The sequence below is a fragment of the Carassius gibelio genome, chromosome A19, assembly GCF_023724105.1.
Source record: "Carassius gibelio isolate Cgi1373 ecotype wild population from Czech Republic chromosome A19, carGib1.2-hapl.c, whole genome shotgun sequence".
Classification (NCBI taxonomy): Eukaryota; Metazoa; Chordata; class Actinopteri; order Cypriniformes; family Cyprinidae; genus Carassius; species Carassius gibelio.
The window spans coordinates 22,579,371-22,593,621 of record NC_068389.1 but is presented as its reverse complement, the minus strand read 5'-3'; the positions used below and the strand labels follow the sequence as shown (position 1 = coordinate 22,593,621).

At 33.6% G+C, this 14,251-nt stretch overlaps 1 protein-coding gene across 6 annotated transcripts in view; it reads left to right on the top strand.

Moving 5' to 3' along the window:
• LOC127935156 (uncharacterized) overlaps positions 1–13,837 on the top strand; it is a 34,390-nt gene extending 20,553 nt beyond the window's left edge. For 2 of the 6 annotated variants that reach the window (XM_052532771.1, XM_052532772.1), the window contains 7 exons: positions 2,068–2,276; positions 11,752–11,806; positions 11,886–12,022; positions 12,110–12,336; positions 12,598–12,757; positions 12,992–13,102; positions 13,436–13,837. In XM_052532771.1, the coding sequence (XP_052388731.1) occupies positions 2,075–2,276; positions 11,752–11,806; positions 11,886–12,022; positions 12,110–12,336; positions 12,598–12,757; positions 12,992–13,102; positions 13,436–13,518 (975 nt within the window). In that variant the 5' untranslated portion in view covers positions 2,068–2,074 and the 3' untranslated portion in view covers positions 13,519–13,837. Of the gene's footprint in view, positions 1–2,067; positions 2,277–3,406; positions 3,449–3,585; positions 3,693–8,075; positions 8,207–11,456; positions 11,666–11,751; positions 11,807–11,885; positions 12,023–12,109; positions 12,337–12,597; positions 12,758–12,991; positions 13,103–13,435 lie in introns of those variants that run through there. The other 4 variants (XM_052532773.1, XM_052532770.1, XM_052532775.1 and 1 more) reach the window with 4 other exon arrangements.
• The last annotated feature ends 414 nt before the right edge of the window (positions 13,838–14,251 follow it).

Here is a 14,251-nt window from a genome sequence, read left to right as displayed (position 1 = left end):
TATATATATATATATATATATATATATATATATATATATATATAGACAGCCCAAACTTTAGAATTCAAAAGGATAAGTAAACGTAGACAACATAGAATGAAAAATTAAGAGCATAGCACTATAGCAACCAAATGAAAACCTAAACTAAACATAAACCTTCAATCCAATTAATCACTTTTTGGATAAAATGTCTAAAAGTTGTAAAATGCTCCTATTACTGTCAGTAAACCATGAAAGTCTTTGTAACTCACTCAGAATGCAAAACATAAGTTCCTACCCTCCTCACTCTTTGTTTTCGACAGAACTTACTAAGCTGAGGACCTTTGGTCTGTGAGAGCAGATCTGTCAATGGCGTCAGAGACCATAAAATTCATCACTTGGAATGTTAATGGACTTAAACAAAACAGAGACCAAAAATTTCAAGAACTACAAAATGCAGACATTGTTTTCTTACAGGAGACGCACATCGGAACAAGGGACGAACATATGAAAGACTATAAAGATGAGTGGCATATTTTCTACACAAAGTACACCTCCTCCAGCAAGGGAACAGCCATACTAGTGAGGAAAAGCCTAGATTTTGAACACACAAGTGATGAAAAAGATAACTGTGGAGCTTATGTTGTGCTAAAATGCAAACTGAAAGGTCAGCCATACACTTTGGTTAGTGTTTATAACCATCACGCAGACGAAAAAACCCTTGACAATCTTTCAAGGTACCTGCAGTCAATGACCACAGGACTGCTGGTGATCGGTGGAGATTTCAACACAGTTCTGAATCCATTTATTGACAAAAAATTTAATAAATGCAAGAAGATAAAGAACGGAAATCAACGTAAACTGCTCTTATATGTGAATAAATTCATGAAATCTCTTCAGCTGGTTGATATCTGGAGAAGAAAGAACCCCATAAAGCAGGATTATACGTACTACATAAGAGACTCTCCTGTGTCCAGACTGGATTACTTCTTAATTCCAGAAGAATGTATGTGGCGTGTAAAAAGTTGTGACATTACAAACTCAGAGAGGCCCGACCATCAGCCTGTGTTTTTAGAGATCAACAACATCCCTGCAATGACTTTTCAGAAAGATTTCTATATACCAACAATCTTCCAATGGCTGAAGCTAAAACAGCATCTTTTTACAGATGAGACAGGTTCATCTCTGGGTAGAGAAAGCTCACATGCAGTCAGTGAAGTTGACATTTTCTCAGCTGTAAATTCTCTTCAAGTGTCAGACACACCGAGACCAGACGGCATCCCAGTTTCCTTCTACAAAGACAACATGCAGGATTTAATTCAATATATAAAGATGCTCTATAACAGAATCCACAGCGGTGCATTTAACTGCTCTGAGAAACACTTTAATGAAACTGTGAAAAGTCCCCATGACAATAGTCAACACTTCTTTAACGTTGATTACCTTGTCATTGCAACTATTCTGGCAAAACGTCTAGGTGATTACTTGGAGTCTCAGTCAAAGGATCATGCACCAAAAGATTTAGCTACTGTCATGATCACTCCCCAAACATTCTGCACTGAGATGAGGTTGTCTCATATTCAGGACGAAATAGAAAAGCAAAAACGGTCAAATCCAACTCTTTATCAGGATTTCCTAATTGTGAAAAACCTTCTCAGAGATGCACCAGAAGTAGATACTGAATCTGTAGATGATTCAAGCGAGAGAGACAAACTGCTGGATCAGGGCTGCCCTTTGACCCCAGTTCTCATTATGCTGGCTTTGAAATGCTTTGGCTCTGCATTAGCTGGGCATTTAAAACAGCAGGATATTCTAGTTTTCAAAGAAAGCGTGATACTTTGCATCCAACCTGAGGACCTTGAGAAAGTATTAGCTGCTGTGAGGGAAAGATCCAATGAAGTGTTTTACATTGAGGAATTACACAGAGGAAATGTTAATGGTAAACAATTAAAGTGCTTGGGAAATGAGTCTATGGCTGAGGATTGGAAAAAAAGGGAAGCAGGTTTTAACTGGTCAATTAATGGTAAAATTAAGCACTCACAATCAATGATAATTATGTTTTGTTGTTTTCTTTTCTCCCTCCTATAGACTGACCATGTATGCAATTGTTACTCTGCAAGACTCAGATGAGGTGGTGGTGGCACCAACAAACTGGCTGAGTCTAGACAAGAAACAATGTTACTGGCCCCCATTCAAATCACCAGACAAGTGCATGGAAGCTGTTCAGAACAGAATTAAACCTGAAACAGGAGGGAAACCATGGGAGAAACTGAACATCAGCTTTCACGGAGAACATGGTAATGGTCACTATTTTAAAACAACTTAATTTAACAATAAGTTTTCAAACAATATAATATAATATTCATCTTACTGCAGTCACTTTTGAGAAGGCAAAAGAGGGGCAAAAAGAAACCAAAGAACAGAAAGAACGGTAAGTAACAGACACTTTTGTTTCCAAAAACAAAAGTTGTTCAGATGATTTTATTTATAAAAAGGCCAAATAATTCATTTGTGCTGTTTTGTTAAAGTTTTGTTTCTTTTAAAATAAAGGTCTTATCTATTAGCCACTGGATTCCCTGGAATACTAAAAAGACAACGACTTGAATGCACTCAAGAAATGTTAAAACAACAACTTCTTCCTGAACCATCTGCATCTACATCCAGAATGCCGGCTGATGGTGAGTCGACTTCTTTTGTCATAATCAGTTTTAAAAGTTTTTTCTTTTTTTGTATTTACTGCAGAACTCATTTTACACAGCAGACAAGGATGAGCTCCTCCAAATGCTGAGAGACATCAAGAGCACGGTTCAGGAAAACTCTGCTATGCTAAAGAAACTATTAAAAGACAATACAGTTTCTGAGGTCCCTAGCAGTACCAGCATTCCTCCTAAAGATGTTAAAACAAAGCTAAAACTGCCTCTTAAAACCATTAAAGATGTTGCCAGGATTGAAAGAATGCTCAAAAAGAATGCAACAACACGCGAAAAATATGTGAGTCGACACAGCATTTAAAGAAAGGGATAAAGTACACTCAGCCAGCCATTATAGCAAAATATCCTCTCAGCTGTAGCTCCTGTAAGGGGTTTATTCTGCAATAATGGCTGTACATTATTCCTTGGCTACTTACTTATTAAATAAATAAAATAAATGGATATGAAATACACAATTATAATATTAATGCAGATTCATTATTTCTCCTCTACTGTACATAGATATTTTGTGGTCTATATATATCTAAATTCCAAAACATGTAATAATCATTAACAACACTTAATAAAAAGTTATAAAATAGTATTTATTTTTTTATAGGTAAGATGTTTGTCAAGACTTGGAGGTTTTGGGCAAAAGGATGTGATTAAGAATATAATGCAGCATCTCCTAACAGATGATCTGGCCTCGAAGTTTAACTGGCAGGGGAGAGGAAATAAAAAGCCTTTCTCTAAGCTTATTTTAACAGATGTGATCAGAGGTAAGCACTGCTGAACGAACACTTACACCACATATATGTGTTTTGTCTTCTTAAGAGTGTACAAGAGCAGCTGTGAGTTTAAAGCACTAACATCCAACAAATTTCCAATGAATTCTTCAACAAGTTTTCTCTTTCAGATGCTGCATTAAAACAAAGTGTTACGAGGATAGACTGTGATGCTGAAATTAAAAATTATTTGTGGTCCATATGTGATCGAATCGGTCGGAGTAGACCATGAGATTGTGTAGGTAAGTAATAAATATTATGTAATATTGTCTCACTTTCTTTAGGCTGATTTTCTACCTAATGGTTTTGATAAAGTATACTTCTATGTTAAGGAACCTGGATTTATTTGTTTAATGATCATTGTATACTTCCTTCCCCCTTCAGGTTTGACTTCAGATGTGACTTCTGCCATGCTGCTGGACAGTAGCTTCCAGTCAGTGACCGGAATGTCTTTTGACTATATTTGAGTTTTGGAACATTTATTCATAGGTCACTTAAGCTTAACTGCCTACACATTAGACATTAATTTTGTAAAGAACAATACAGTATGTATACTAATCTAGCTAGCCACTTTGTACTTCAAATATTGGGTCTTGACATAAAATGCGTATAATACTCATAATTTTTAATCAATGTTAATGTAATTATATATATATATATATATATATATATATATATATATATATATATAATTAATTATATGCCTTTTTTTTTTAAAACAAATAAAGTCTTAAAATAGTCAAATTCTAGTGGATGACAAACATGTGACTACTGGCAAATGCACAGTGTTGTGAATCCAGTCCCTATCATTCTTTCCGCTCAGCACGAGAGGTCTCCATCACCTTCTCCTCTCACAATCCATTTCCCATAATCCCCAACCTAGGAACTGATTACAGTCACACCTGTTTCCTATCAGATTACAGTACACCTGGTCATTTTAATGTGTTTTTGCTGATTAGATATCTATCTGATTTATTAAAACATTTCCATTTACACTTGGCCACAAAACGGATAGAAATACGATCTTAATTCCTGCACTATATTTAAATTTAATTGAGTTCACGTCAACGAAATCAAAAGATAAGTGCTGCATTTTATTTATTATCAGCTCTTTTCAAGTACAAAACCCGCAGTAAGAGAGCGTGCAGCGTAAGCACTGGAAAGATAGGTTAGTCACAATACTTTTAATGAAGATGATTGTGTGTTGAGCATCTGCATCTTATTCTCAGTTTTATTTGTGGCCGTTTGCATGTCGGCTTGCTGAAGGGATGCTCAGCTACTTGTCCGTGGCAATGCGTGTTGCATTAGCGCTGTCACATCGGACTATAATGCCATATAGACTATAACACACTCTCACATGTTTATTATTTTAACTTTTTAGGAAGAGTAAAATTTGTTTATGTGGTTTGCACAACCAGATGCATTTACACTTGTCCAGTTTCATCTGGAATGCATCCCAGACCACCTCCTTAAGTGGTTTGTGCGATCAGATTTATATACCAGCAAACATTTCAACTTTTCATGACTTTTGAAAAGACATTCATGTGTTTGCTAGCCTATCACTTATTTTTGTGACTAAATGCTTGACATTTAAGCCAATAAAATGTAGACTTTATGATTGTATTTATGCCCATGTGTGATGATAAATGAGCATGTTGTGTTTTCGTTTACAAATGAAACTACGTGAATTAATAATTCCTCAATGAAACACTATAATAATAATAATATACAAATATTACAGGAAAAAGATGATCAGTTAATGGACTTACAAGACTGAACGATAGATACAAAAGTTTTCTTGTAGGCATGTTTTATATTATGCATTTTATTTATTAACGTAACATTTATTCATGATAAACTTCATTTGAATGCTGCCCATCGCATGTAATACAGGTAGCCAATGCCAATGGTTAATATAATAATTTAATGATGTAATAACTTCTAAAAATTAAATATGAATGAATCAATCTCCGATAATCCCAGATTGCTATGGTCAAGCAGGTTTGTTTAAACATTATTCATAAACATTAAACATAATTCATAGCCACGGGAAAGATATGTCATTCCCTCAACATAAGAAGTTGTGGCCACAAGCAACGGATGTCTTTCCCTCAACATAGAAGCTCGAGGCCACGATATATTATCACGTTCCAACAAGTTATGTCATGGCCACAATAAATCCAAAGTTGCGTCCCTCCCAAACTGAAACTACAACACAGAAAAATATAAAGTTATATCAAGACACCCAAATAAAAAAAATGTATAAACAAAAATAATCGGTTTAAAGTCTACATTACAGATACAAAGAAAAAACAGCAACTAAATGTCAATAATCCAAAAGGGAGTATGAGATCACTTTTCAAATAAATTCAGCTCTTTCAAATACATTTGTATCTTTACATTTTTTTTAAACTATCAATAAACTGAAGAGAATCCATATATGAATGTACATCAACCATAAAAACCTTCAAACAAGGTTTAGAATTATTTATTTTACTTTTATGGATATGAAACCTACCAAATAAAATCATAAGATTCAGCATAAAGTCAACTGTTTGATTCAGAATAAAATAAAATAATAAGTCAAATCACAACTATAACCAGTTTTTCTCTTGGACATACAATGATAAGTCTCCTCTAAACGTTTTTGAATGGTAACATTCATTAAAAATATGTACCAACAAAACTGATGCAAAATTGTGGTGATCTCAGTGGGAGATCAAATCTGTTGTTGTCATGCTTCTCACCATTTGGCGGGTTCTTTTAAATATTCTTTTAAATAACGTCAACGTCGCTTGATTGTGCCATCCCAAAAAAGCACAAAGTCACTTTTACAGACTTTTAAATTAAATGTTACCTCCTGGCGGAATGACCTTAGCCATCTTTAAGATTTGGCTTAAAACCCATCTCTTCCATCTTTATTAGACCCTCTAACTTTAACACTCACTATTCTAATTCTATTCTTTAAAAAATCTAACTACCTTTCTAATCTTTTTGTATTCTATTTTCTTTTCATTTACTATGCAATTGTATATGTATGTGTGTGTGTATGTGTAAAGACCTCTAACTAGCTTGCTCTATTCTTTTTTTTTTTTATTCTATCTGTTTTCTTTTAATTTATTATATTAGTTAAAAACCCATCCTACGTGTACTGTGTTAACCTAACTGAGACTTGTTATAGTACTTATATATTATTGCTCTTTTTGTTATTTGCTCTTTTTGTTGTTCCACTGTCTTCATCTGTAAGTCGCTTTGGATAAAAGCGTCTGCTAAATGAATAAATGTAAATGTAAATAAGTTTAAAGGTGACATTCTATAATCAGGTAGTTCAACAGAAGGGAAATGGAGATGGAGGTGGAAACAAACTAATTTCTGTAGTTTATTTTTGTGATGCAAAAATTAAATGAATAATTTGTATTCATTTTTTTTTTGTAGTGTAATTTATTTGTAAATGAGCCTGAGTACATTCTGTACTTATATTGGCATGTAAATAAAAGAGAAGTACTCCAGGGCGAGCAGCCAACAGCCACAAGTCAGGGAAGTGAAAACTGGGAAAGAGAGAAAAAGAGAAACTGTTAAGAGCTATGACAAAGTACTTAGTAGAAGAAATATTGAGGTACTTTAGTAAACTACTTTTAGTAACTATTAACACCACATTGGGGAAAAACTACTAGTCATATTTAAATATTAACTTGGGAATAGTTCACCCAAAAATGAAAATTCCAAACAACTTAGGGGTTAATAAATGATTACAGAATTTTAATTTTTAGCTTAACTATGCTTTAAGTAAAAAGTATTATATTCCATAATCTAATATAGGCTACTTAAGGTATAAGTATATTAGAGTGAAAGTATGTACAATATTGTTATGAAAAAGATAGGGAAAGCTCTGGCTTCGTTTGGACGTAGCCTAATGTACTTATTTTTTACAGTGTACCGAATATTTATAAGTTAAAAAAAAAAAAAAAATAACCCATATAGTTTTTAGAGTACATCTATTTTTTATTATGCACAACCGTTAATCATAGCAGTGAGTGTTTACTTATCAAAATTGACTGCTTTAAAAAAGTAGCCTATTATAATTTTTTTATATTTCTATTTTTGTAATGCAGAAGTGCAATTCATGACTCTTTTAAGTAAAATATTTTTGACAAGGGTAATTAATAATAAATGAAAGCATTAAGCTAAACATCTTTTTTAAAAATATTTGTAATTTCTAACCACTTTACAATCTTAGAAAAACATTAAGCATCAGACCCCCATCTATATTTATATTTGTAATCAAATTAATATTCAGTAATTAAATATCATAGCTTTTGCTTATATTCAAAATTGACTATGCTTCATTTTCATTGGTTTCCCTAAGGAGAAATGGCAAGCTTTTAAAAACAAACAACATGCAAACTCTTGTGTTTCCTTATTAACCCTTGCATTTTATAAAATGACTACTGCTGATGATGTCCATACTGTCCCTAAAAATGGAGCTGAGTGGTGTGAAATTAAACATCTTCCAAAACAAGCAAACAAACAAAACATCCTATACATATGTATGATACTGATTTTATTAGGTATAAAAGTCATATAAAATGTGCTAAGGAGACTTTCTCTTTAATTTCCCTAGCTTTCACTTTCTGAGAAGTCCACACCCCGAAAGTGAATCGGCTCTTACGTCAGACATCTCACTCTGCTCAACACAACAGTTGAATCGACGGCAGTTTCCTGTCTTGCAGACATTATCCTGAGAGATAAAAGGTAACGTTCTCTTCAAATTATTAAGATGTTTAAAGTTAACTAAAATTCCAGAACTTATTTTGTCAAAAATATTTTCTGTTCTCTTTTAGCTTACTTTTCCAAAACAAACTATAGACATACATATTACTACTAATTTATCTAACGAGCATTCAGCATCAGCATTTAGTTTTATATCTCTCTGTACTATACTTTATGCTCAACTTAGAATTTGTATACAAGCAAGACATTCAAGGCACTCACATGGGGTATATATAATATTCAAAACCTATTTTTTTAAAAAAAGGGCTATACCTTTAAAAACACAACTGTTGTTTTATAATTAAAATTATTATTTCAGTTTATCATTTTTGGAGATGGCTTTTTTCCACACTATAATGTATGATTTAAAATGTTGAATATATGTAATATGTGGAACAGTGGTACAAGTGGAACTCTTTATTAACTAAATCAGATTAAAAAACGGAAGCAGGTATAAGATCATATCCAAGGTACTCTTGATATATTTCAAAGACACTTAATTTCCAAGAAGTAACATTATTTTAATGATATGCATGCATCAAATAAGCTGCTCATGTTTTCATCCGAGACAACCACCTGGTTAAACAGGGAGTGGCAATTGAGGTAGAAACAGTCACATGGTCTGTTTGATTACAGTCTGTTAGCAAGTGTAACACAACATTAATGCTAAAACCATACAGTGAACAAAAACAACTATAATAATAATAACAATAATAATTGCAAAGTATTTTTTTTTGGGGGGGGGGGGGGTATTTTTTTTAGAAGGAAGGGAAAATAGCATTGAATGAAACTGGAGGCATGAGTTCAATTCCTAGGAAATTGAGAAGATTAATGATAAATTTTGAAAATAATTTAAATCAGCCTAGATAAAAATGTCTGCCAAAAATTCAATTCAAGTTTATTTGTATAGCGCTTTTTACGCTACAAATCATTGCAAAGCAACTTTACAGAAAATTGTGTTTCTACAATATTTAGTAGTAGTTTATATGTGGTGACTGTCAGTTTATTTGCATATGACAGAAATTTTCAGAAAAATTTATACAAGACGTAGTCAACCAGAAGATGAACACTATAAACAGAAATTATTATGTGATTGCATAGTAAGTAGCAATATTTGTTAGTTCTGTTTGTTGTATCAGGGTTAGCATCATCTGAGGTCCTCTGAAGGGTTTGCATCATCTGTTCTCAGGTGTTCTGGATCCAGACTGGAGCTTGTGTAAATCCTAGTTACCACGGGATATAAATCCCATGGTAAAAAAGAGAAACAAATAGAGACCTAATTAGCGTAGCTGCTGTTCCAACCAAGTCAAATTAATCAGTTTAACCCAAGCTAAAGAATAATAATGCGCTTTTGATCAGATACAATGATGGATTGTAGTGTGGTATGTTAGTTAGGAACCCAGGAGCTAAACCATTTAGGGCCTTATAGGTAAGTAATGATAATTTTTAACTTATACAGAACTTAATATGTAACCAGTGCAAAGACTGGAAAACTGGGGTAATATGATCATATTTTCTTGACCTGGCAAGCCTCTGCATTTTGTATTATCTGTAGCTTATTTACTGAAGATGCAGGACAAGTGCATTACAATAATCCAGTCTAGAGGTCATGAACGCATGGACTAGCCTCTCTGCTTCAGAAACAGGCAACATATTTCATAGCTTGGCAATGTTTCTAAAATGGAAAAATGCTGTTTTTGTAACATGGTAAAAATGGTTTTCAAAAGACAATTTGCTGTGTTATATAACACCCAGTTTCATCTGGTCTCATTGAGATATATAGTTGAGTATCATCAGCATAACAGTGGAAACTAATTCTGTATTTTCTAATAATATTACCAAGGGGCAACATGTATATTGAAAATAGCAGAGGACCTAGGACAGATCCTTGTGGCACTACATATTTTACTGGTGATAGATGAGATTACTCCCCATTTAAATATTCAAAGTGGTAGCGATCAGACAGGTAGGATCTAAACCATGTTAGAGCCTGCCCTTGAATTCCTGTATAGTTTTGTAATCAATCTATGAGTATGTCATGATCTATGGTGTCAAACACAGCACTAAGATCAAGTAAAACTAGCAAGGAGATGCAGCTTTGATCTGACGCAAGAAGCAAGTAATTTGTAATTTTAACAAGTGCAGTTTCTGTGCTATGGTGGGGCCTGAAACCTGACATTCTTCATGCAGATATTTTTTTTGCAGGAAAAAACACAACTGAGCAGCAGGGTAATTAATAAGCATTACAAATTAGTTAGTAAATTAGTAAACCTCCTTGCCCCACCCTAGAATTGCCCCTGTATTAGTGTGAACAAAACAGCAGGAAACATTCATAAAAACAACAACAACAAAAAATAATAATATTTGAATTTGCATGAATTATGTAAATGGCCGGTGTCATAAGAATCACAGCATTTTACTGAAAGGTGATGAATTTACAGGTATTAACACCATTAAGTAATTGATCACAAAGTTTATTGACAGATCACAAGCAATTACTTGGCAAAAATGTAGACTCTTCATTGAAAGTAAAGTACTTTGATTTTGTGAGTCTGTATTAAATGTATTCAATTCAATGTGATAAATGATCTCTGCTTGCAGTGCATCAGTCACGCTTGCCAGGAAAGTGAGTGAGAAAACACTGAAATACACAGTTTGATCAATTCATATGTCATCAGTACCAGCTGACTTCCATGCTGTAGTACGATTGTGTTCACATCAGAAACAACCTTTTAGCCAGACTCATGTATGATTCCCAGGTGTGCATCTTAGTATAGAAAACAGCGATCACATTAACCAAACAAACCATCAAACCAACCCAGGTGCATACCAAAACTGTTAATGTGAAGCCTACATAAGACCACATTTTCAGACTTTTGTCTGTCACAACTATTTCAGGTCTTAAACTAATAGCCTCTACTAATGAGCTGCCGACTTGAATCTGGTGCATTTGATTAAGATGACATGCAAAATGTGCAATGTTGGAGGGGCTCCACATTAGGAACTACTCTAGACATCGGAAAAATAATAACTGTACAGTAAACTATGAAATTTAAAATGTTGACCTTTTAATGATTTTTAATTTGTGAAAGAATCAATTTCTTACTAAATAAGTACCCCCCCCCCCCCATATTTCCAATTTACTATAAAATTTATAATATTTATTTTTCAATCAGCGCTAAATACTGTCTTGTTTTGGTTCCTTTTCTATCTCTCTCTTTTTCCCCACAAGGCAGACCATGTATGCAATTGTTACTCTGCAAGACTCAGATGAGGTGGTGGTGGCATCAACAAACTGGCTGAGTCTAGACAAGAAACAATGTTACTGGCCCCCATTCAAATCACCAGACAAGTGCATGGAAGCTGTTCAGAACAGAATTAAACCTGAAACAAGAGGGAAACCATGGGAGAAACTGAACATTAGCTTTCACGGAGAACATGGTAATGGTCACTATTTTAAAACAACTTAATTATTTACTGTCTAATACATTTTCAAATAAAATAATATAATATTCATCCTATTGCAGTCACTTTTGAGAAGGCAAAAGAGGGGCAAAAAGAAACCAAAGAACAGAAAGAACGGTAAGTAACAGACTTGCATTACCCCCCCCCCCCCCCCCAAAAAAAAAAAATTGAACTTTGAAAGATTTTTCAAATAAAGGTCATATCTATTAGCCACTGGATTCCCTGGAATGCTAAAAAGACAAAGACTTGAAAGAATTCAAGGAATGTCAAATAATTATCTACAACCACTTCCTGCAGTAACACCTGCATCGACATCCAGAATGACAGCTGATGGTGAGTCAACTTCATTTGACATAATCAATATGAGAATATGATTTTTTTATTTTCTATAATTATAGCACACCTCATTTTACACAACAGACCTGGATGAGCTCCTCGAAATGCTGAGAGACATCAAGAGCACGGTTCAGGAAAACAATGCTATGTTAAAGAAACTACTAAAAGACAATACAGTTTCTGAAGCCCCCAGCAGTACAAGCGTGCCTTCAAAAGCTATTAAAGCAAACCTAAAACTGCCTCTTGGAACCTTTGAAGATATGGCCATGAGTGAAAGAGAGCTCAGCACCGCAACAACACGGAAAAAATATGTGAGTCGACACAGCATTTATTTAAAGGGATACTGTATATACGTATATATATATATATATATATATATATATATATATATATATATATATATATATATTCTGATTTGAATCAAAATTATTTTAGTATCTTTCTATGAAATGCTTAAATCATGCTTAAAGTATATAAATATTTATAACGGTATAGTTTGATGTCATTATACAAAATATTTGAGACTTTAAAAGCAATGTATTGGAATCACATATAAAAAAAATTCTTCACAGGTAAAATTTTTGTCAGGACTTGGAGGTTTTGGCCCCAAGGATGTGATTAAGAATATTATGCAGCAAGTTATAACAGATGATCTGGCTAAGGAGTTCAACTGGCAGGGGAGAGGAGAAAAAAGACCCTTCTCTCATCTTAGTTTAACAGATGTGATCCGAGGTAAACTCACCGCTGCATGAACACTTCCCACGAATCAAGAATGTTTGTATTTTGTCTGCAATTGTCTTTACTTTCAAATCAAAACAAATGCAGATAAATAAAATGTATTTAAAGAACTCTGAGGCAAATTTGACATAAATAATGTACAAGCTATTTACAGCTGTGAGTATGAGGCTCTATAAAACAAATGCGTAAGAATTTCCAATTATTTTATAATCAAGTTTCTTTTTTCAGATGCTGCATTCAAACGAAGTGTAAACAGGGCTGAGTGTGAAAATGAAATAAAAAAATATTTGAGTTACACAGCTGACAGACTCGGTCGGAAGCGACTAAGAGAACAAGGAGGTGAGTGATACAGATGTTATAGATGTCACGTGAATGCACTCATTGGATTATATTTCAGATATAGATGAGCTTCTGACATACATACAGGGATTTCCTTGGTTTTGATTTTATTAAGCTGACTTCAAAAATAATGCAATGTTGAATACTTAGATCAAATACAATGTGCTTGTATACCTATGGCATGAGTATGTATAGGACATTTTATAATTTTTTGTAATTGTGTTGAAAACCCCAATAATGGTGGTCTTCACTTATTGAATAGCCAACTCTATAGAAAACCTCTTTTTTAACCATCCTTGTTATATTCTGCATAATAACCTCCTCCACCTGCAGGTCCTGGGCTTGAGAATCCAAATGAGATTTCCCCCTCACTGATGCCAGAGACAGAAATACCTTGGGACATTTTGGGATTTTGATCATCAATTTATAATTTATTTCACTTGGACATTACTAAATTAATTGTCATGTTTTCAGTCATATCCCAGCAGTGGGATTAGCATGCTTGTCTGATGCAATATCTAAAATATTAATTTTATATGTATATTTTTTATTATTATTATTATTTTTTTTTTTTTGTAGACTACAGTACATATGTCTTTTCCAATGTTTCATTCAAAATAAACCAGAATTACAGAAGATTTCTCCTTCTTTCCAGTGCAGGATTTTTAGATAACTAATCTTACACTAGTGAATTTACTGTATTTTATGATCAAAATAAAGATACACCCATATGTTTTTGCTGGCTCCCATCCCAGTTATTTTGGATGTCATATAGTGACACCTTCTGGTAATTCTGTTAGCATAGAATGCAAACAATTACCTCCAGTTATATTTGCATTTATTTATTTATCTTTTAACTATAAACCTTGTTTACCTGTTATCACATTTTAACACATATTTTGATTTCTTTCTGTCAAACATTAAAGATATGTTAAGTTAAATGTTTAGTCAGTGAGTTCATGAAATGTGAAATGTGAAATGCTAGCAGTGCTGATTTTAACTTGTTTGAAAATAACAACAACTATCGTCTGGATAGCCAGAAGAAGAACTTACCAACTAAATAGTCACCTTGACTTACAAACCAAACCAAATCTTCTTTCTGGGAGAATGTACTGTATGTGGCCTGTCTGAAGTTGTGAAATCAGAGAC